The sequence below is a fragment of the Leptinotarsa decemlineata genome, unplaced genomic scaffold, assembly GCF_025532065.1.
Source record: "Leptinotarsa decemlineata unplaced genomic scaffold, Ldec_3_MD MMD2_tig00026314_RagTag_RagTag, whole genome shotgun sequence".
Classification (NCBI taxonomy): domain Eukaryota; kingdom Metazoa; phylum Arthropoda; class Insecta; order Coleoptera; family Chrysomelidae; genus Leptinotarsa; species Leptinotarsa decemlineata.
Window position 1 is genome coordinate 6,304,187 of NW_027412684.1, and position 23,999 is coordinate 6,328,185.

Below are 23,999 nucleotides of genomic sequence, written 5' to 3' on the forward strand. Positions count from 1 at the left end.
AGACTTTGCCGAAACCTTGTGGAAATAATCCTTGTGAGGATCAAAAACATAGAACACGGAGCAAAACCTGGAAAAACAGCTCATCATACTTTGTCCGTGCAAGGTTAGGCAACACTTGCACAGAGTCATGAACAGAAGCGGTTTGCATATTTTCTGAGTGCTTCGTCAATTAATTTTTCCCTGATTTTGATTACATCAAATCTACCCTCTAAATTATCTGTATTGTATACTGGACCCGAATGTCATGCAGGTAGCTAAAGCTGCTTCGTGGAGACTTTGGTGATATCTCTACCCAAGGTGATCTGACCGAAACCACAAAATGTGATTGGCTTGTTGATGATTCAATGCATTTGTGTTGTTTCTGCTACCAAGTGTTGCCTAACCTTGCACTTGGCTATACCGTACGGATGACAGCTAATGTGCCAGAAACATATGTATGCGGCTCATTAATGTTCTGGGGAAATGTATTGAGATGAATGCATTTGTATTGTTTCTGCAATCAAGTGTTGCCTCTGTGCACATGACAGCTAATTCGTCAGAAACAGGTATATGCGGTTCGTTAATTTTCTGATTTCGATAATTTTTTTTCTGAGGAAATCTATTGGGATGAATGTGTATTGAATAAGATGCTCCAGTAAAAAAAAATATACTAAATGTACAAAAATAGTTTAATAAAAGTTATTTTTTATCAACAGTAACATTACTTAGAAAACTCAACTTATACTACAAGAAAATACTTTCATTATATCTAAATCAATAAATTCAAATAATAGAGTGGACATAAAAAAAACACAACTTCATTTCAGTTCATAAGTTGGAACACAGGGAAGAAAATCCCTGAAAAAGTTAACTTGCAAAGATTCCTTGTAAACTACCAAAATTGAAACACCTCATTTAAAAATATAACATCAAATTGCCCATTTTCTGTGGTACAAAATGATTCAATATTTTGCATGTTTCATTAAAGTAAGGAAAGCAAAGAACTGCTCCCATGTCGTCATTAGTAAAAATCCAGTCAACATTTTTAAGTCCTTTACAACTTTGCACAGAATTTTAGTACATACCTAAACTAAAAACACCAAAACGTTAGCTTTATCAGGAATTTACATGTTTGTGAGCTTCAGTAACGGAGGTAACAACTTGAAATAAATATAAAACCTAGAAAATGAACACAAGAAAATGTTACAAAATCCAACAGAACACTCGAAGACGAAAACTTAAATAATCAACACCATTTGTAAAGATCAATGAGACGAAAATATAAGGAAAAGTCAGTTCAGTCTCCGTTTGCGTAGTTACTAGTTTTAATATGACAATAAAATGTTACAAAAAAAAGAAACATATAAAACTGATGCTTGGAATGCCAGATGCTGAGAAGAGTTTATAAAAAATCTGTTTGATGTGGTTAATGCAATATTCTTGAATGGATTTAACAGTATTTCAAGAAGTTATTTTCTTCCTTTCAAAAATTGGTCTTGCAATTGATGTATTTTTAATTTGTTAGGCCAGTTTGATATTCAAAATTTTTTAAATCTCCTAAAAGAGTTTCAGCTATTTCAACATATTGTGAAACATTTACTTGGATCATAATCTGGAAGTCGATAGATGGGCTTCAAAATCCAATTCCAGTAGATAACTAACGTCATTCGATACTAACTAATGGTAGCTAGAAATATTTTCTGGACCTATCTTCGAGCAGTTTGTAATATTCTAATCACCGAGATATTTCTGAAAAGCTATCAATAACTTAATGGGAGCAATTGCTATCATATACTTATTCTTAAGTGAGATGGACTGGAAGCCTGATGAGCTGAACTCCTATAAATAGTCACCTCATTATGTTGTGGAATTGTTTTTACAAAATTCGAAAATTTTACAAATTGTTCCATAAACATTTTTAGACATGAAAAACCTGAATGGATAAACTAATTGACAGAATGTTCCACTCCCATCACAGATGGTACTAAGCTTACACCCATCTAGTGCTCGACACTTCAATGCTGTTTACCTTTAGAAATATATCTTTATATAAAGCATTAGAGAAAATACACCAACATTTGAAGTGAAAGTGCATATGTAAAAATGTGAAGATTTTAAAACAAAATTTGATTTGATGACAGTTGAGCTCCTACACTGTCTATTAACATTCGTAAAAAGTTGTTCCTGTCTGATTCATTGCGTCTAGAGCTTTTTCAAAACAAAATCAAATTAGAGGAAACGCCAGGATTTGTATCCATGATGTCAAAAAAAACTGCAAGAAAAAATAATTTCCGTCAACTGTCATGCAAAAATCTCAAAGAAGTCTTTTTTATAAAACAATTGCCGAGTTTTATTGGTGCAAAACATCCCCTAGCATTATCTTCTCAATAGCTGAACATTTCAACAGTGCTCACTGCTTTGCTATGAAAAAAATTTATGAGAATTAAATCAATTGACAAGTTACAAGTTTTCATTTAAAAAAACTCTTATATAGCACCACAAAATAGTTGAATCCATTCTAGAATACAAGGCTTAACCCACAGAATAAACTCAACACTCACACACTAAAATTAGTCATGTTCTCCGTCATAGTTCCACTATATTTTCGGCAGTATTCGCTTTTCCTATATTTTATTCGCATTTTGTACCCGCTTTTTTATAAGTAGAACAGCGTGTCAGACAGAACAGCACTGGGCGCCTTTTTAATATGTTGCCCCACCAAAGCGGCCAACTTATGAGCATACTGACATGGAGCTGGCACCCTTATGGTACCCGGCCAATTGTAGTAGAGATGGCACAGTTTGTAACATAGCCTTTGACTGTGATCGGGTTTGAGATTGCAGGTATCGTACAAAACAATGTAGTGTGTTGGGTTGACGGTGCCCTGCCGCACGTTCTGAGGTACCAAAAAGAAGTCATGCAAGTACCTCCTAGTGACGGTGTGGTCCAAAACAGTGCCAGGAGGTGGATTCTCGCAACCGTCTCGACCAAAGTTGAAGATGCGGGTGTTGATCCGTTTTTGAACGATGATGAAGCATAACTTGGTCTCAAGTTGGAATTGCTTAAGAACACTCTCTAGTTGTTCAATTTCGTATCGTTTGCAGTGGGCAAGTTGACCATCTCCTACCCCGTCTCTTATAATGACGATCTTGGAGGGGAAAAAACCGTTTGCGTTGCGATATTTTTCAAGGTACTTGGTAAAAGCTATTTTGTAGAAGTCGCTCAACTCCCGTTCTTGGAATATAGCGGTACTGTACCATCTGAAAAAATTATTCATTGCAATTACTTGAGAGTGAAACATTGTAAATCTCAATGAACAGATATGAAAATAATCAAAAAACTTTGTGTATGTATGAAGTATGTTGAAAAAATGAGGTGAATGTTCAAATTTTGCAGGCTACGTACATTCGATTAGCGATTTTTTATATGTTGGTACATTTGTCTCCAACATATGTCCACAGTTTCAGCCATTTAGTATGTTTAGTTTGTTGGTTAGAGGCGTTAGAAGTTTTTTGCGTGTTTGTCGATTTTCTGTTACCAAAGAAACCCGATAAAAGAATTTGCATCAAATATAGTGTAAAAATGGAATTGAGTACTCAAAAAACACTTGAAATGTTGACAGTGGCATACGGTGATTGTACTCTGAGTGAGAAAAATTTTTGCAAGTGGTACAAGTTTTTCATAGAAGGTTAAGAAGATGTGAACAACTACGCTTGCCTTGGATGCCCCAGCACATCAACAATAGATGAAAATGTTGAGAAAGTGAAGAAAATTGTTATGGAGAATGGTCGAATCACTATCAGAGAAGTTTTTGAAGATGTAGACATATTGTTTGGCTAATGCCATGCAACTTTTCATAAATTTTGGGCATGAAGCATGTGGCAGAATTGCTGAATTTTGATTTAAAAAAAACGCCGCATGACCATTGCTCCTGAACTGTTCAATTATGTCAACAGCGATCCAGTTTGTTTAAAGGGGTCATAATTGGGGAAGAATCATGGGAATATGGTCATGACACTGAAACCAAAGTCCAATTGTCCCAATGGAAGAATGAATTTGGGAAGCCGAATACACTTATTTATAATGAATGAATCGAAGAATTTTGTATAGAAGTGTATAATTGTAAAATCTTATTGCAAAGCGTTTTTGACTTTCATCATCATCAGTGCTCACCTGGAAGTAAAAACTCTAATTGAAAAAAAAGTTTAATTTGAATTTTGAGGTTATGAATTTAGGAAAATTGTTGATGATTACTTACTCGTAAGGCAACAGGAAGTATCGAAATATGAGAACATAGCACATTTGTAAAATTTGATTTGTATAATAGTTATTAGCCTAATAACCAATGAAATACATGTTGGAGTTTAAGGCCATGTGGCTCGGTGATAATGTGAAGTGAATGAAGGCCAACTTGTGACTGAATGTGTCAAGTCAAGTGTCGTGTTAAAAATAATGGTACCAACTTGAGGAAAGCCAAGATAAAAAAAGCATGCCAGTTTCATCAAATGTCAAAGTTTTGCTCACTGTTTTCTTCGATTACCTTGGCTGGCGTGGTACTATAGAGATTTTTACCGAGTCATATACAGCTTCATTATTTCAGGATTCCTCTCTTGCATAAAAAAATTGTGTGACACATTTTGAATTATAAATTTTATGTTGCCTTGTTGTGTTGTAATAAATGAATTGGTGATTGCCTTATAAACTTAAAATGAATCCATTTTTAATAAAGTTATTCATTGAAAATTATACCCATACCCCTCAATTTTGGGGTACGCAGTGCTGTAGTTTATTAACAACCATTCATAATTCAATAATAATAATTTTGAAACCTCACCTAGATATGCTCTCGTTCAAACTTCCAACAAAACCACAAACTGAGTTGCCCGGTGAACCGTGATATACATCAATGCCACAAATCGCCCATCCTTTGAAAGGAAACCGGACGGTCCAAAGTGTGCCGCCGAGCTTACAGGTCATCTGTAGGGCAATCTTTTGAATTATAGATCGAACTTTTTGAGGGTTTGAAAGCGTCTTGGAATTGATCACTTGTGACGCCACCGGTATTTGAGTGCAGCAAATTTTTTTGATGACAGCATATCGGTCCGATCTCATGGTGGGGCAGATGAAAACCACAATCTAAAATTTTTTATATGTTTGAATTGAATCACAGTATTCCAGAGAATGAGAACTATTTGACAGCATACATTTTGATCAAATTGTAAAAGAAAAAATGTAAGGGATATCTTAATAATGATTAGTCACTTCATTATATTTCTCAAGGTTTTTATGTTTCAAGTTGGTAAACAGGTTGAATGCACAGTTACAATTGTTTTGTGTCAAGTGTAGTTTCAATTTTTACCATGGAAGTTGAAAACAATGTGACAGGCAAAAACCATCGAAAGTTTACTAGAACAATTGTAACAAAATGAAAATAGATAACAAGAATGTAATTGACAAATTGGCTTGTGGGAAAAAATAGATCATTTTTCATTATTTACATATACTATCAAACAAAAAGATAATTTGAACGAATTACATGACAAAGTAAAAAAAAATGAATTTTCAAATACAATGACTGGGGAAATCAAGGACATCAACAAGAACTCTGTGCATTCACAACACCGGCATCCAAAGAACATTTGTTATCAGTTGATAGTCAACCTGAAATAGAAACAAACCCAAATAAAATGAAAACAATACAAAATGCAATTTTCAAGTGTTACTTGGCATAATAAAAACGTATTTGGATATACTTGGATATTGCAAATCTTCACATCCTTTCTTTTCGCAGAACAAATAACGATATCATTACCTCATTTAAAATTATATCACCAAACATTAATTGTAATTATCTATGACATGAAGTCTCATTCTGAGTACCTGTTCGTACCTGCTTTTTTTGCGGTCCCTAATCACCATACTAACTATGGATACTTCTTATCCAGGTCAGGGTTTATGTGAGAAGCCAACCGTCCTAATTGTGACATTATAGGAATTTCACTGAATACTTTCAAAAAAAAGTGTAGCAACAGAACAGAATTTAATAGATAACCAACTAGGATGATGATTTAAAGATTATATAATTTAAATTTTATATATTTACATTGATACATTTATACATACATTAAGGTTAAGTTAGTTTTAAGGAAATACTGTATTTGTGTTATTAATTTTTCTTCATGTGGATTACCCTTATAAATAAATAAATCAATTAATGGATTGATTAGTTCCTACTGAACAGATTCCGAACAAATACATTTTTAGGTTAGTTTTCATTAAAATTATTTTACATAATAATAATGATAATAATAAGTATTTATTGCACCATAAAATACAAAATCACACACAAAAGGATCAAGTACATTTAAAATGATATCACCCAAGCCCAAGAAACATGTAAAAACATATGATACAAACTGATAGGATTAAAATTTGCTGAAATTTATTGAAGTCAGCTTCCCATTCGGGATAGCCCCTTTAAGATTTTTCTTCAGAGTAGGAGCAGATCAATTATAAGAGGATGTAAGTCAGAAAAGGATGTCTGGAAAATGGAAAAGGACAAAACTCAAGCACTACAAGAAAATCCTCAAGACGCTCTAATAGCGGTCCCTGTGCGAAAATAGCGATTCACTTTGGATTTGAATCGCTGGAGATTAAATTCATTACAAACAACATACTATAATACAAAAATAAAACCAGTTTTCTTGTTTTCAAGGTCACAGAATTCCTCGACAAAAAAACAGTACTCAATAAAATAAAAAAAAAACTAGTTAGAAAAAGTACTCACCTGTATATTTTCATCAATGTTTTCTTGGCATGCTCTAATATAGGTGTCAGTTCGATCATCTTGCAGTTTCACTGGTTTCGGAGCATTTATACGACAGCCCATAACACTGCCCAGCCTAACAATAGTCTGTGAAAAATCTTTGGCATATTTTTCGTCTCTCCCCGTGTAAAAAAGAATCCAAGTGTGCATATCAACAGGTAAAGCCACCTGGTGGAAAAAAATACAAAGTTCAATGAAAATGCTTAGTGGTAATAACTAAAAGTCAGAGTCATTTTGAAGAAATATATGAATGTACTCAAGTATCAAAGAAGGCATTTATCTGACATTTTATCCCGACAAATGGCTTAAGATTCATTTTCATAATAATAATAATATTTATTTTGAGTCACTAAGAAAATTTACATTTTATGGACCAGTCAGTTAATAAAATACAAACTACATACAATAATACAAACTACAATTAAATATAACAATTTCAAGTTACAAGAAAATACATTTATCAGTTGCTATTTTAGTAAAATCGTCAATACTATAAAGACAATGCTCAGTCAGTATGTTTTTCAATTTGTACTTGAATATTTTAAACGATAAGTTGCGAAAATGGATGGGTAGGGCATCGAAAAGGTAAGTGTCCACTTTTTGCGTCTTTTGCAACCTCAATTGTGGTTTTATCAGATTGTTCTTTGACCTGGTGTCATGGGCGTGAACATCAGAATGAGCTGAATACTCATTAATATGTTTCCCGACATATAGTAATTTTTCATATACAATGACGGCATATAAAGTCATGATCTTCAGAGCTGGGAATATTACTTTACAGCTCGAGTCCCAATTTGCTTTGACAATTTTTCTTACAGCAGATTTTTGTAAGATAAATACTTTCATTAAATGTGATTGAGCCGAGTTTCCCCAGGCTAATATACCATAACGAAGAAGAGAATGAAACAGAGAAAAGTAAGTGGTAAGAGCAGCATCTTGATTGACTACTTCTCACATTTAGCAAGTTTGTTACAGAGAGTACTTATGTGTTCAGACCAGTTTAAGTGACTATCGATTAGAATACCAAGAAATTTGGTGGAAGTATAATTACAGCTGTTGTTTAAGGCTCTCGAATCAAAATTAAGAGTTACAGTTTTTGTTTCATTCAGTAAGAGATCATTTGCAGAGAACCATGTTTTGGCTTGATTCATAATTGCCTCAAGGGCAATTTCGGGATCCTCCCGTCTATCAATACTAGCACTGATTGTAGTATCGTCAGCAAAGAGAACTGTTGCTGTATTATGGTAGGTAATAGAAGACGTCATATCGTTGATATAAATTAGGAAGAGTAATGGTCCCAAAACTGACCTTGAGGCACACCCCTCATTATTTCAAGGGGATTACTTCTTGCATTATTACATTCAACAGTCTGAGTTCTGCTGCATAAGTAAGAGGAGAATAGGTCAAGCGTGTTTCCCCAAACACCATAATAATTGAGTTTACTTAATAAAGTTGAGTGATCAACACAATCAAATGCTGCTGATAAGTCAGTGAATAATCCTGTACAATGTTGATTGTTTTCAAAGCAATTTTCAATAAATTTGGTTAAAGAAAGAATAGCATCAGAAGTTGAAACACCTTTTCTGAATCAAAACTGTTGAGGTATTATTATATTAAACATATTAAGATAACTGTTTAGGTTATAGATTGCTATTTCAAAGATCTTGGAAAACGAAGGTAGTATTGATATTTGTCTGAAATTTATTGGTTGAGATGGATCTCCTTTCTTATAAATAGGGATGATTTTCGCTTTTTTTAGTTTAGTAGGAAAGTGACCGGTTTTTTTATTTTTAAGACCGTTTATTATTACTCTCGCATCATCTGGAGAGACTGGTTTAATGAATAGAGACTGTGCAGAATTAAGTTTCATATTAGAGAGTAAAGTTTCAGAGTTAATCGGGGATTTAGGTATTTTCTGTATCATTCTGTCAGCATTTTCTACAAAAAAAGAGCTTAACCTGTCTACAGATATGTCATATAACTTACCAGTTAAATTATAATAAGATTTCTCATAATTATTTAACCAATGCTCAGTGATACAAACTATTTTCAAGTTGTCATTTTGACTAACAAACCTATCAATTTCTAGTATTTTATTTCTAATACATTGTGTATTGAGATGGAAAATTGAGATACATTTGTGTGATTGTAATAACCCCCTTCAATTAAATATATTCATGAGGTTTGATACATTGAATTGACAACATGCTTAAAAAAACTAAAATAAATTGATTTAAATGATCATCTCAGTAAAAAATTTCTAAAATGTTTAAATTCAACTTTTCCTAAAGCTTTGTTATATCAATCTGCACAATTATTATCTGAACTTAGGTAGTCAAAGGAAACTGTTTTTCCTAATGAAGATTTTTGACAGAAAGATATTTTATTTCTCTCTTTTTGATGTGTCATAACTTTGAATCATTGATATTTCACTCAAATTGTCAATTTTCAAAATAACACTTCAAACATTGTCAAAATGAGAGACATCTTTCAGGTTCATGATTTCTTAAGTATCTGCTTCTGCTGACATGTATTGTCACATTCTCAGTTTTACAAAAGAATTTTCTTATAGGCCTTGTAATATAATCTTTACGAATTTTGTATTAACATTTAATACAGACATTTGCAATATAATTATTTGTAATATTTCAATTGGGCTCACCTGTTGCTCTCCAACTGCTCTGTTCCAATCAGCGTTATTGTTCGTTTGAATACATTGGTTCCTGCCAAAATATATCGTTTCATTTTCTAGTTGTCTTGCCTGAAGAGTCAAAGGGGTGTCTGCTAGTTTCAATCCCCAGTTGCCCAAAATTTGCTGAGCCGCTTCTGACTTTCTAACATTGTCCATATATGTTCGTAATGCAGCTAGTCTCTGGTTAGGAGTTACTCTGGTATACTGGGCAACGTCTTTCATCACCTTAAAAGATTTACTTGTAATCATCATATGTGAAAGAAAGAGAAGTTTTATCAAATGTGATATAAATATGAAAGAATCAAATGAAAGGTGTTTGAGAACAGTGTTTTTGAAAGAAAGAATAGATTTTTGGTATGCAGACATAAATGAAAAAAAACAACTGATTTGAAAAAATATGACTCGACCAGGATTCTAACAAATTCTTCTATTCTCAAGGCACGCTCATGTACCTACTATGCAGTCGGAGTAAACAAACAGAATCACATCCTCAATACAGTCCTTCATGGTGTTAGTGCAAAGAGGATGAAATTTGTTAATTTTGATGAGCCTAACAATTAACAAAAATTATTCACTTCACTATAAAATTGATCCCATTTAAGAACATCATCAGAATTTCATAATGTAAATCTTATTGTATGAAATAAAATGAACATAAACATAAGAAGAAAGTTTTATTATCTGTAATATGAATATAAAGTAGATATGAATGAAAAAAAAAAGAATTGAAATATGAATTGATTGAGGATGTGATTAGACCGTTTTTCTGCTTGGTGACTTCCACAGCATAGTTGGAAAATGTTCCTGTCTATAGAACAGAAGATACGGGTTCAAGATTATATTTAGATCAAAATTTAATCAGTAAATTCAACAAGAAAAGTGCACCTCTTGTAGATATCTACACTAGATGGCGCAGTAGAACAATTTTTTTAAAACACTGTTCTATAACGTTGCGCACGCCTAAGTTCGTTGATTCTGATTCTATCAAAAAATTGGAACAGCAGCGATACAGCAACATAGTACTAGTATATTATAAAATAAGAAAAATGCTACATTTGAAAACAATATATTTTTCTTCAATTTATTTGAAACTTTAACGCCTAACATCAGTTTGGAAAACAACTACTTCCTCTTTTGAAATCTTTACAACGGTTATGAAACAAAATCATGATATGTATGTATAAGCTGAATCTAGGAGAAAGAACAGGTAATCTACATTGCATTTCGAAATATGCTTTTTAATGATTAATATTACAAACTTTCATGAACTACTTTATTTCCAATAAGTGTTTCACTACAACAGTAGTTGCCTCAGTTGGACTGAAGACCAAGGATGTATATTGGAAATAAAATCAATATTTTGAAAATTTGTAGTTATTATGATGAATGAGTCAGTGTATTCAAAATATGCATGTTTAATCAAGTCAATTCACCAGCATAACAGAGGGCAAAGCAAGCACAAAAATGTTTTTTATTGATGGAGTAAATATACATAATAAAATTTCCTATAATTTTCAAATAGATTGACCATATTGTACTTTAAAATATATTTAGTTGTATTATTCTTTGTATGTTTTTCAATGTGTGTGCTACATTATCCCTACTATAAATGGGTCATGTTTTTTGAGATTAAACTTATTATTATAACTTTGTATATGTATGTGTAAGAATAATGTTTACTGAATCAAATATCAGAATTATTGAAAACATCATACTCACCCTAAAATCACTTCTCATCTGATCCGTTAGTCCAGTGAGATAACAAATCTCTGGGATCAGACAAACCATCTGCTCCACCTGTAATAGAAAAAATCATTTAAATTCCTTGAAGTAAATCTAAATCAAATACTGGTCCCAAACACCTGAAATGCAACACTCTTCTTCAAGCGGGTTTCACAGAGGTCAATCTATTTCACCTCCTGAAGCCACCAATTTGGTCTGTGAAATGCTTGTCGAGAAGATTGTTGCAGTTCTGGTAATTCAGTCCTCAAAATATTCAAATCGTAAAGCAGTGGTTGAGCACTCTTGAAAACTAAGAATCGATAAATAACATCAGTTTTAGAAAATAACTCAATGGCATTCAAAAACAAAAGTTGATCACTCTCACTGATTGAAGAAGAAATATCAATTCCTCAAAAGCTGGCATACAAAATTTTGAGGAAAAATATCTAGAAAAACATCTATATTATAAACCAATTTATGAAACATTATTCAAGTAGTAGTAGTAGTAGTATCTTTATTCATCATTAAAGCAATCTACAGATCTTTGCAGTTGAACACATAAAATGCTTATCAGACTAGTCAAATATGGATTTACATACTAGTTTAAAATCTTAATATTAAAGTAATTATATAATAAAACAAAGATTAAAAAGAATTCATTCATTAAATGTATAAGATTCACATTAAAATTGTCATATTGAAAAATATTCTTCCAGGAAATAAAATGCCTGATCAACAAGAAATTCATATAGTTCACTTTTAAATTTATTCAAGTTATTTTGGCCAGAATATAATTCCAAATATTTATTATAACATTTTATTTGTTGATATCTATGTGATTTTTGTCCAAGAGTCATCCTTCAAACTGAGTAATTAACAAAAACTTTATTTTAAAGACAATAAAAAGTGGGAAATAAAAAGTGTTTATGACAACTTCTCAAACGGAGTTTCACCCCAATGACTGAAAACTCAAACATGTTTATTCAAGTTGAACGAGTATCCCAGACAACGGTTTATTACAAAACCAAGCTTCAACAGGTCAATAAGTTTGTGAAAGTAGACCTGCCAAAACGAAAATCATGTTGAGAAATTATGGTATTTAAATATGTTTGATTGAATACAACCAACTACATAATTTAATGTTGAGTTGCATTGTCTTAAACCAGCAGATGATCAAGATGCTTCCAACTGTACCTCATTTGTCAAACTATAAGTAGTTTAGAAATTATGAGGGATAAGATGAACATACATACAAATTGGTCAAAATCATAACCTCCCTTTTGCTTTGTCGTAAATCAGGTGAAAGTCAACCACTTGTGTATATAGTAAATTTATCATTTCTAAGAGGAAATCTTTGCCAATCTATTGAAATCTTTAATAGGAATGGAAAAGTCAATATTGGTCCAATTTTATTTTTTTCAACAATTTGAATATTGCTTCTTACATACATTTTTTAAAGTCCTTTCAACAAAACGCCTGTATGGCACATCAATATTACCTCAAATTTATTTGACAAGAGCAACGCTGTCACAAAATTGATGTGATACAGGGGAAGTCCACTGAGACTGAATTTGATAGCCATGTTGACCATTTATGTAAACGACTAACAGTAGGATGCTATGTTGCAAGAGACTTAGATACCACTATCACAAGATCTGTTTATTTTGCTCAAATTGAGGCCTATTTTCGCTATGGAATTTGCTCCTGAGGAAATTGTGCACAATTTCTTTTCCAGCACGGTATTATCCCTACAAAAAAGGGTATTCAGATATTTATGCAAGGCCAATTATAGGGATTCATGCTGCCCCTAATTTGTGGAACAGTAGTTTCTAGCCTCGGCAGGTTTTATTTTGGAAATGGTGTACCTTATCCACAAAAATTATATAAATCAAATTAATACCACTTCGACATATTGTACCCACCAATCACACCATTTTTACCTACACCAGCACTTACACCAAAATCGATTATACTCAAGATTAGGAAGCTATTAATTATCTTCCCATTAACTTAAGACGAATACAGAATGAAAAAAGATTCAGAAATAAGGTAAAAGATTTTCTTGTTGTGCAAGAATTCAGTTATCATTAAAAATAGCCTAGCTGAATTCTATGATAATTTTAACTAATATTTTGGTTGAGGCTTTTGCGGCCAAAATTTTCAGTGCTACTATTTTTATTCGAGTTTGAATATCGTCCTAGTTAGGAACTGCATCTTAATGTTTCGACAGCAAGAGTGGCTGGCTTCTTCAGAGGATTATTCATCTTGATGATTCACCGATGACTGGTGATTTCTAGTTCGTAGGTTGTATTGATGTTGACTCAGCTAGTTCGCCTCTCTTGTTGATGTGTTGATATTGGCCAAGTGTTATTAATTGTTTATGACATATCTATTCTCGCCGTACCTGTTAGCGGGTTGTTTTTGGTAACGGTATTAATACTTGACTGCTAAAAGCTTTTGTAATCTCAGCAGCCCATCATGATCTTTTAATAAATACATTTATAAAGTATAGAGTAAATTGTGCCCCACTGAATCGACTCAAATAATTTTTGAATTCGCATATACAATATATCATTATTAAATGCCAAAGTGATAATTTGTTTGACAAATATCAAATTCAAAATTGTGCCTAGGTAAATCATTAGGTATCATCAGCCCATTTCATGTTATATGCTGAAGACATTGCTGTTAAAACAAGTGTTCAACTGAAAAATTCCTCTAGTCAGTTTGACTAACATAATATTACTTTTTTTCTCAAATAACTTCATAGGAGAACGGATATTTTTTGTAGGAAACAGAGTACTGTCACACTAACTCTAAATTAGATATTCCACATAAAAAAGTCTGTCAAGTTAAGGGAGAAAAATAACTTTCAGTAACCTTGTACTTCAAAACCTTGCTTTAGAATCTCTACAAATAAATTTATAGCTATGAAAGCTCCATGATTATTCACCTTCTCGGAACTGCCAGACACCTTAACATCCCTTCTGTTGATCAAAAGAGGTTGTGTTTCATCTCTTATGACAATATTGTGCTGCGTCTTATAGTATTCAATGAAGGTAATATTCCTACCATCTCTCGTTGGAAAGGTATCACGAGGAGTCATGTCCCAGGCTACATCGTCTATTATGTAAGTTTTATTATTATACCTTGAAAAAAAATAGAAAATATTACCAACTATATTACTGAATGGTTATAATATATTTGAATCATTGGGACCTTTCACAATTCATTTCACTCTTACAACTTACAATTACCATTGATATGACAAACTTATTAGTAGAAAGTAGTAATTTTTTCAAATGCGAATCTAATATACAAAACATACACAAGATAATTTCAATATGTAAAAACTATTTTGAATAAATATCAATGTAATATAATCATTTTATAAAAAATATTCAGAACTTTACACTGTTCCAGTCATTACAATATATATAAATAATGAAAAATAATAAATGAAGTGAGCTGTTTCGTAAGGGTTTTTTTTCTTCCAGTTTGTGACTGAAAGTTACTTCTTTGCATGATCTACACATCTTTGTATAGAGTTAGTTTTTTTAAATTGATTGCTTCCTTCCTTTCTCAAAATCTACCAAATGATTTTCAATTTGTAGTACATACTTTTCTGTGTTTCCAATTTTATAATTGGCACTCACTGCAATACTCTTCAACATACGTTTCAGACAAGAGGAAAAAATGAAGCGTCAGGGATATATAATATAAGCTGTGAGAACAGTGACAAGTGTATTGGTCAGACTAAACAATCCATTAAAACTCGTTTCAAGGAACACGCATTTGATTTTGGAGACCAGAGAACGGCTATAGAAATAAATGAAAACTATCTGAAATTGTTGAGATCGGTACTTGACACTAGATTTTTTGATGCTTACGAAAGTCTGGAAGTAGCAAAGTGTGGCAGGCAAACTAAGAACAAGAACAAATGTCTCATTCCAAACAGCCCATTGTATAACTTTTTTAAAATCACTCTGTTAAAATTAGTAGAAACTAACAAGATTTCCCGCAAATGTAGAGTTGTGAATTAGTTTTCTCTTTAAGACACCAACTTAGTTGGTGAAACACGCTTCGAAAAGAGTATTGCAGTTTTTGTGTTTTTGTGGAAAAAGTGCCTCAATTTATTTGACAAACGAGAAAAATAATCTGAACAAGCCAACAGCCCAACGTTTTACAAATCAAATTGAAATGTATGATGATCAAAAATGGGATTTGAAAGGACAACAGAAATTTTTTTAGATTTTCTTGGGAATTTTCACCTTTCCCAACTGAAAACATACAAACATTTAATGTAGTAAAAACTTTTAACTTAAATTCAAAAATTACTGTATATATTCTCAAAGAAAATGTGCTGTTTAGCAGTAACTTATTATATTCAATAATTTTCATGTAAAAAAGACAATCTACAAATTGCCATCATTTCTGTCCTCATTTTACAGTGTTTCCGATCTGATGGAAATTATCTAACAATACCCAAAGCCAATATCTGATTGTGTTTTTGATCGGGGAAAATCTCTTTGGGAATCTAGAACTGTCCAAACAATGAAAACTGAAGACATGAAAAACCAGAGGGCATGGGATAAACCATTACTAGATCAAGCAACTAGTATTTTACTGAAGACAGCTTCTGACACTTCAAAAAATAAGGCTCGTCTTCTCGCAATAACTGTGAAAGAATCTGGTGCTTGGTTAAATGCTGTTCCTGTAGCATCACTTGGGACTCTATTGGATGACGACTCTTTCAGACTTGCCATTGGATTTCAACTTGGTACACCACTGTGTGTTCAACACTTTTGTAAATGTGGTGCATTTGTGGATGAATCAGGTACTCATGGGTTGAGCTGCCGTTTTAGCGCTGGTCGTTTATCTCGCCATTATGTAATTAATGATCTAATCAAAAAGGCTTTAACTTCAGCAAAAATTCCTGCGATTTTAGAACCCATAGGCACAAGTCGAGACGACGGAAAACGGCCGGATGGTATGACACTTGTTCCATGGAAAAATGGTAAATCTCTTGTTTGGGACTTTACTTGTGTAGATACATTAGCAACTTGTCATCTTCCTGCTACTTCTGCGAAAGCCGGTGCTGCTGCTTCTTTAGGAGAAAGTTCTAAACTACGGAAATATCAGAATTTGGGAAATAATTATATCTTTCGCCCAATAGCTATTAAAACGTTTGGTGTTTTTGGCTCTGAAGCCTTATTTTTCATCAATGAAATTGGAAAAAAGGGAACCGATGAAACCCACGAATCAAGAGCCACATCTTTTCTCATTCAGAAAATTACTATAGCCATCCAAAGAGGAAATGCAGCTTCGTTTTTCGGTACTCTCCTGATTCCAAAAAACTTGATGAAATTTACTTGTTTCCTGAAAACCAATTTCATAAAGAAAAGAGAGGTAATAAGAAACCACTTTATGAAATTAAAATAAAGCAAAATTCTCAAATGGGTTTCAAAGATATTTCGGATTGTTCAGTGATAAATTCTTCAGTCAAAACCTTTGGGTTAAATGGTTTAAAAAATATTGGTAACACCTGTTTCATGAACAGCGTAATTCAATGTTTATCAAATACGAGATGGTTATTGGAATATTTGAAAAAGGATGAATTCATGAAAGATATCAATACTAGTATTTCTAGTATGAAGGGTGCTTTGATCAAATCGTTTGCAGAAGTCATCAAGGAGTTGTGGTCAGAAGATTCATTTGATAAAGTAGTAAATACAGCCATCTTGAAAAATCAGATTCAAAGTTTTGCTCCTCGATTCATGGGTAATTCTCATCAAAACGCCCAGGAGTTTCTTCGTTATCTTTTAGAAGGATTACATGAAGAGGTTAATATAATTGATGAGAAACCTAAACCAATCTTAACGGAGATTGACGAAAAATTGAGCGACAGCGGAAATGCACAAGAGTCACGGCTCACATATTTGAGGATGCATAACTCTAAGATTGTAGATAATTTCGTTGGCCAATTGAAATCCACGATGAAATGCACACACTGTTGATACTCTTCAGTAACATTTGATCCTTTCTGGGATTTGTCTCTCTCCATACCACAAAGAACCGACCAATTGAGTTTGTGGCAATGCTTGGATTCTTTTACAAGAAAAGAAACTTTGGATGGAAATGAAAAACCAAAGTGTTCGAAATGCAACGAAAGGAGGAAATGCACAAAGTCCTTATCGATCCACAAGTTTCCCTATATTTTAGTAATACATTTAAAAAGATCCTCTCCAACGGAAAGTAGAGGCAAATTGAATGATGTCATCGAATTTCCTCTAGAAGGATTGGATATGGACAATTTTGCAGCAGAAAATGTGGCTACTTGTTATAATCTATATGCACTTTTAAATCACAGTGGGACTACTAACAGAGGACATAATACAGCATACTGCAGACACCCGTATACTGACGCGTGGCATAAATACAACGATTCACACGTGTCACCAAAGTCGCTTGTGAGTGGAGAAGCATACGTCCTCTTTTATGTAAAGGATGGAACAAAATCGCACCTTTAAGATAACCGAGGGAAAGTTTCTTTGTGCAATTATTATTTATTTTTTGTTAATTTCAAATAAGTATTTTATTGATTTGATTCAATTATAAGTTGCATATTAATCTACAAATTATCTTACTGTTTCAAAGACAAAAACCCTCTTTACCATCAGAATCACTTAACCAGCTAAATCTTGCAGTTCTCTGTATTGTAATCTCAATATTCATTCTCCCCCACTTTCAGTGGCCTCCATATCTCACTAATATAACTTTTACCAAGATATGTTATAAATGCAATTTTTGTTTTTTTTGTGTTGTTGTTGAACTGCATATATGTGAATAAAGGCAACGATTAATTTATTTTGTATGAAGTTCTGAATTCAACTGTCTTCTTCCTTGCAATAAGACATTAACGTCATATCGTATGATCCAGGACTATCTGTTCCAAATCTGTTCAAAATCTGTTTTTCCGTTAATCAGTTGTCGCCCCCATACGAACGACAACTCTCAGAAGTTGAGAAACTTGTGCGAGCTAAGGACTAACGAGGTCTTACCTTTTAACGTGTGATTCCTAACATCTAAATGGATTAATCGAAACAGCAAGAAAATATACCAAGATCTACTTATTCATATTGTCCTGAGAAAACAGGGCCATTAGAAGTATGCAAAAATTAATATCAAAGTTTAAATCAGAAATAGACAATCAGTAGAATCGTAATTGTCAGAATAGCTTTTCAAATTTCATGGTGATAATCGAGAGGAATAAAATCATACTGGAATGATCGTAATTAACCACTTTTTGAGAGCTGTGAGCTCAAATAATCAGCGAACAGTTCTTATATAAGGTGGTAAATGTAGAAAGGTATGGAAACAGGAATGCTTCATTGACAGTGGGGTTCCACAAGGTTCCGTTTTGGGACCGGTGTTGTTTCTCATTTATGTCAATGACTTGGTCCATGTTAACATAAGTGGTAAATTCACATGTTTCGCTGACGACACCACTATCCTCTGGCATAGCAATACATCCTCCAATTTACTTGATCAAATCATCGTCGACATAAGAACGATTAAAGAGTGGTGTGATTCCAATCTCTTATCATTGAACATCGATAAAACAAAGGTGATCACGTTTAGATGTAACATAGGGGAAGTACACTTGGAAAATGTAAAAATTGAAAATTTGGAGAAAAACAAATTTTTAGGGCTCTTCATTGATGAAAATCTAAAATTGATTTCCATGTCAACTACTTATGTAAAAGACTAGCAGCAGGATGTCATGCAGTGAGAGTTGTTGCAAGAGAGTTGGACACTACTATCACAAGATCAGTTTATTTTGCACAAATTGAATCCTATTTACGTTATGGAATTTGTTTCTGGGGAAATTGTGCAAGATTTCGTTTCAATATGGTATTCTCTCTACAAAAAAGAGCCATCAGATATTTATGCAAGGCTAGCTACAGGGATTCATGCCGCCCATTATTTGTGAAGCAAAAAATTCTGACCTTAGTATGTCTTTTTATTTTGGAAACAGTGTCTTATCCACAAAAAATATAAAAATCAATTTGGGAACACCGCAACTTATAGTACACGTCAGTCTTACTCCGTTTCCCTTCCCACACCTTCTCTAGCCCTTACACAAAATTCTATTATTTTCAATAGCAAGAAGTTATTTAACCACCTTCCCATTAATTTAAGGCGAATATATAATGGAAAGAAATTCAGAAAGAAAGTGAAAGAATACCTTGTTGGGAGGCCCTATTATAGTGTGGACGAATTCTACCAAGGCTCTATCGAATAATTGACATGTAGCTTTGTGTAAACAAGTTATTGAAACCAACACAAAATAGCTATCAATGTTCATTATGTAGAATTATATATTTACGTTTACTTAATATTCATAAATTCATGTACTTATATTTGTAGCTGTTCAGCTGGACTTAATATTGTTCTATCCATATACTCTGCTCCGGTGTTTAAGCATTATTTTATAGTTTATATTTGTTAATTGTCCCTTATACATGTTTTACTTTACTAGACTTTGCCAATAAGATGTTTATATCTTGGGTAATAAAGCATATTTTGATTTGATTTGATTTGAAAGTGTTAGAATGATAAATACTGCACTACAACTTTAGCAATGTTCATATTTCAAATCTGCTTTCACATTGTAAGTTACGAGTATAGATTCTGATAAAGAAAGCAGATTTTGGTCTGCACTGTTCATATTTCAAATCTGCTTTCACATTGTAATTTACGAGTATAGATTCTGATAAAGAAAGAAGATTTTGGTCTCTGAAATAGAAGATAAACTCTTATATACTCTGTTTTTGATAGGCAAATGAATTCTACGCGACTAGTCAGTGATAAAACATTTATATTTGAGAAAAATATTTTGAATTTATGCAGTAACTAGAAGTTTGTCTTTTCTACTTCTGTATGAAGTTATTTATTTTCAAATTGTTAAATTTGAAAATGGCAAAAGAAAGGTAATTAAGAAACACAGTCGATAACATAGAAATGTTAGTGATAGTTTATGTTCCATTGGCTAGATTCCAGTAATCGCATAATTCTTCAATGAAAATTTGATGAAGAAAACTGTATGATTCAACAAGGTACCTGGAAAGAATGTAAAAGATCCCAAAGATTGCATAATCAACATATTTTCAACATACTTTGTGAAAATGCAAGAACCAATCAAGTTTGAGTTGGCGACTTCTTTGAATCTATTAGAATCCGAAATTCGAAGTTCAGTAAGTAGTTCGTACGCATTCTGCGTACGCATTACTCGATGCTGGGTATCAAGACAAAGCATCAGACCATCCTCCAACTCATCCACAGACACTGCAAATCCAGGGTACACCTAATAATTGAAATATATACATTTATATATAATATATTGTTATAAATAATCATATGTTGAACTAACCTCTAACTTATGCTGCGGTATCAAGTGTTTGTGTTCCGTATTGAAATAATTCCTTCCCATCTGAGTATACATCAAAGAGTACATGATGCGTTTGAACAAAACGTTATATAAGTGCAGGCACTCCCTATCTGCTAGATTTTTTTTCCTCTTATATATAATCGTAAGACCTATTTCAAGATCCCCGTCTGGACCAGGAATGGAAGTGGTGAAGGATTGGACTGTGTCGGTTATTTTCTGAGGTAAGTACAAAACACTTCCTCCATCAAAAACTTTGGCTGGACCTAATTTTTGCTTGATCTGGTTCACCGCTCTTATTCGTCGGTTTTTAGCGTCTATGTCCGGATTGAACCGAACCTCATATTCATAAACTCCACAGTCTTTCTCCAAATGGAGTTTAATGTAGTTAGCCGATACCTTTATTTGTTTGCCTCCTTCGCCTTAAATAAAAATATCAATTATGGATAAGTATCAATTTTAGTGTTTACAAAAACATGAAAATTGACAAAATACAAAGAAAAAGTATACTGCCATTTGGGACAAAACTTGCTGAAATATATTCACTGAATGAAAGTTCTTTTGTGCCCTAGATTTTGATTTATGAATATCCGGGGGTTCCAAAATGGTTGTTTGTAATTTTTTCAAGTATATAAGTGCTTGGTAATGCAGTATAATGATTTTAGGAATATAGATCATCACAATACTTCATTTATTTATTTATTATTAGTTCATTTATACGGGATAAACCCCATTAAAATTATGAATAACAATCTAAAAATGTAAAATATAAAATAGGAGGCTATGTTATATTCCTGCAGTACACAACTCTATAAAGCATAAGATACTTTAGGATATAAAATTAACAATTGGTATTGTTGGTAAAAAATTACCAACAATATATTTGCCATAATTTGTATGATGGAAGGGTATATAAAATAAATGGTTGTATCATAGATCTGCATGAATTCTTTTGGTTTGCAATATTTTCAGCCAGATTTCTTGTAATATAATCGAATAGTCATGGTACTGTATTTGAAGACCCAATTTGAAAGAATCAAATCTCAAAAATGTATTTTGCACTCTTTCTAGAGATACACAGTGTAAAATGGGGACCAAATGATACATGCATATTCTAACTTAGACACCACTAGAGCTAAATAAATACTTTTTAATGCTTCAATGGAAAAACCTGAATAATGATGTGTAAAATAAGACCTAGTGTTTTAGATGATTTCACACTCATTTCGATAATATGGTTTACAAATATAAGTTGTTCATCAAAAATTACCACCTTATAGATAATGTGTATTCTGAGAGCTGATCATTTATGTTATATGATGTATCAAATTTCCTACCAACTCTTGAGAAGGTAATAAATGGCATTATCAGTCTGAAAAACTTCAAGTCATCAGTAAACATTAAAAATTCACTGTTCTCAAAACAACCTTCTATGGCATTCACAAAAATATTGCATAACAGAGGTGAACAATGTGTCCCTTGTGGCACTTCAGATATTACTAACACATCACTCGATTTGGAAAGTTACTAAAATCAACGTTGTAGAACTATTAACCATTGAAAGTTGAAACTTATCTTTCAAGGACTGACTTCAACTAAATCAATAATCCAGAAATAAAAATTTAATTGATGCCAAATTCCAGTTCAGAAATTGAAAAAATGGACACCATTCTTCATCCAGAACGATGACTACAAGATAAGGACTATTAGTGAAGATTTCGAAACAATATGAGTCTTTGAATGTATAGTGAAATATTTGATAATCTCATAACCATTAATATTTATGACACAATTCAATTATTTGAAATGTGTTCAATATATTTCTTGGAAAATAGTGAAATTTTCCATAAATAATTCTCTATACCATTAATTAATCCCTATTCACAATAGATGAGTTACCATCCAAACCATCCAAGGACAGATACCTTGATGAAACGGCTGAAGGTTTTAAAAATTATTAGAAATGTTACTTTTGCCTTAACGCCTTTTTCAAGTGAGCATCCCTAATGAATGGAAAAAACATTCAGAATTAAAAACCAAAAAGAGTAGTGATATTTCCCACCCAAATGTGTGTCTTTCAATGAATGTTTCCTTGGTTTCAAACATAGAGTGAAAAATAATAAAGATAATGACTTTGCAAATTGTGATTTTGTTATGTTTGAAATAAAGATGACATGGATATATTGTTATTATACTTATTGTTATTCAGTTCATTTTATCTTACTTTTTCATAATTCCACATTTAATCTATTGAAAACACTTTTCATAATCAGGACAAAATTACTTTCTATCGATGCGTGTTTTGCTGAGCAAGTTAGCATAATCAGCACCTCCATTCTCAGACCATGTTTATTATTTATACTGTGGACCAAAATTACCATCTCGAAGTAAGTTTGTTTTGACTTGACTGTATCTAAAAAAGTGTCATTACTCACCTTTATAAAACACTGGATCTTGTTCAGTAAGGGAGATTTCAGAAGTCGCTCGTGAAAGCTCTTCAACCGATTTAGCCACCGAAGTCTCTTTAGGACTACTGGCTGACACAGGTGCAGTAGCCTTTGTAGCAGTAATGGGTGCTTCTTGTATCAAAGAAGTCGAAGCAACAACACTGGAAGAAGTATCAGCCCCTACTTTTTTAAGTTTGCTTTCTTGTAATTTTTGAAGCAGAGCAGCTCGACCTCTGGGTTTCGGAGGTTCTGCCGGAGGTGATTCTTCTGGTTGAACCCCAACAGCCTTTTCTTGTCCACGCTTTTTCATGAGGGCCAGCATAGCAGCCCCGCGGCCCTTAGGAGGAGGTCGATCCATTTTTGTATTAAATCTAACTGGAATATGTTCAACTAGAATCAAATTCCATATAAGAAGTCGAATATCAACCTAAGTATACCAATTTTTTTTAGTGACTATAGAAGAGAAAAGTAGCAGAGTCGACTTTTTTTCAAAATCACAAAAAACTAATAACACTAGAGACAGAGCATGGACAAGTCAAACTGTCTTGTGTCTGTCATCTGTCTTACTTATACCATACCTACTATTTACTGTCTTGTGGTGCAACTAGTAATAATGGCAAGTATTGCCAACATGAAAATATTTTTCGTACTGTATTATCCCACGAAAATGTAATAGGTTTCTGCTGGTTCTACAAAATGCAGATTCTAGGACGTCAGTATTGATGCGCAGTTAATATTGCGCGTTGTTTTTTTGAGGATACGATCGGATTGATTTGTCTAAGGGATTGATGAATCCTCTGTTCTGGTTTCGTGTTTCGACTGTGAAATGATCCAAAACTGTCCTGAACCAACTCGAATCGTTCTCGTCTCATCAGGTTTGTTTTG

The 23,999-nt window shown here is 32.9% G+C and overlaps 1 protein-coding gene and 1 pseudogene across 1 annotated transcript; one reads left to right on the forward strand and one right to left on the reverse strand.

Annotated features, from left to right (window-relative positions):
- Positions 1-650: 650 nt before the first annotated feature.
- AGO3 (Argonaute 3) lies at positions 651-23,656 on the reverse strand. Its single transcript, XM_074181419.1, has 9 exons — positions 23,103-23,656; positions 20,653-21,089; positions 20,399-20,586; positions 14,173-14,368; positions 11,217-11,294; positions 9,468-9,722; positions 6,767-6,973; positions 4,814-5,115; positions 651-3,239 (listed from the first exon to the last, which is right to left on the reverse strand). Exons 1-9 carry the CDS (start codon positions 23,470-23,472, stop codon positions 2,636-2,638), a joined length of 2,637 nt encoding a protein of 878 aa, XP_074037520.1. The 5' UTR covers positions 23,473-23,656; the 3' UTR covers positions 651-2,635.
- On the forward strand, positions 16,668-17,822 carry LOC141485190 (ubiquitin carboxyl-terminal hydrolase 2 pseudogene; annotated as a pseudogene).
- Positions 23,657-23,999: the final 343 nt, after the last annotated feature.

What these genes read in the sequence shown, in the direction of transcription:
- AGO3 (XM_074181419.1), bottom strand. Translation starts at nt 23,472, where the DNA reads ATGGATCGACCTCCTCCTAAGGGCCGCGGGGCTGCTATGCTGGCCCTC. An exon ending in AGATCCAGTGTTTTATAAAG is followed by an intron (nt 21,090 to 23,102) that starts GTGAGTAATGAC and finishes TTTTTATTTAAG; the next exon opens with GCGAAGGAGGCAAACAAATA. An exon ending in TTGAACGAGAGCATATCTAG is followed by an intron (nt 3,240 to 4,813) that starts GTGAGGTTTCAA and finishes TAATTTTTTCAG; the next exon opens with ATGGTACAGTACCGCTATAT.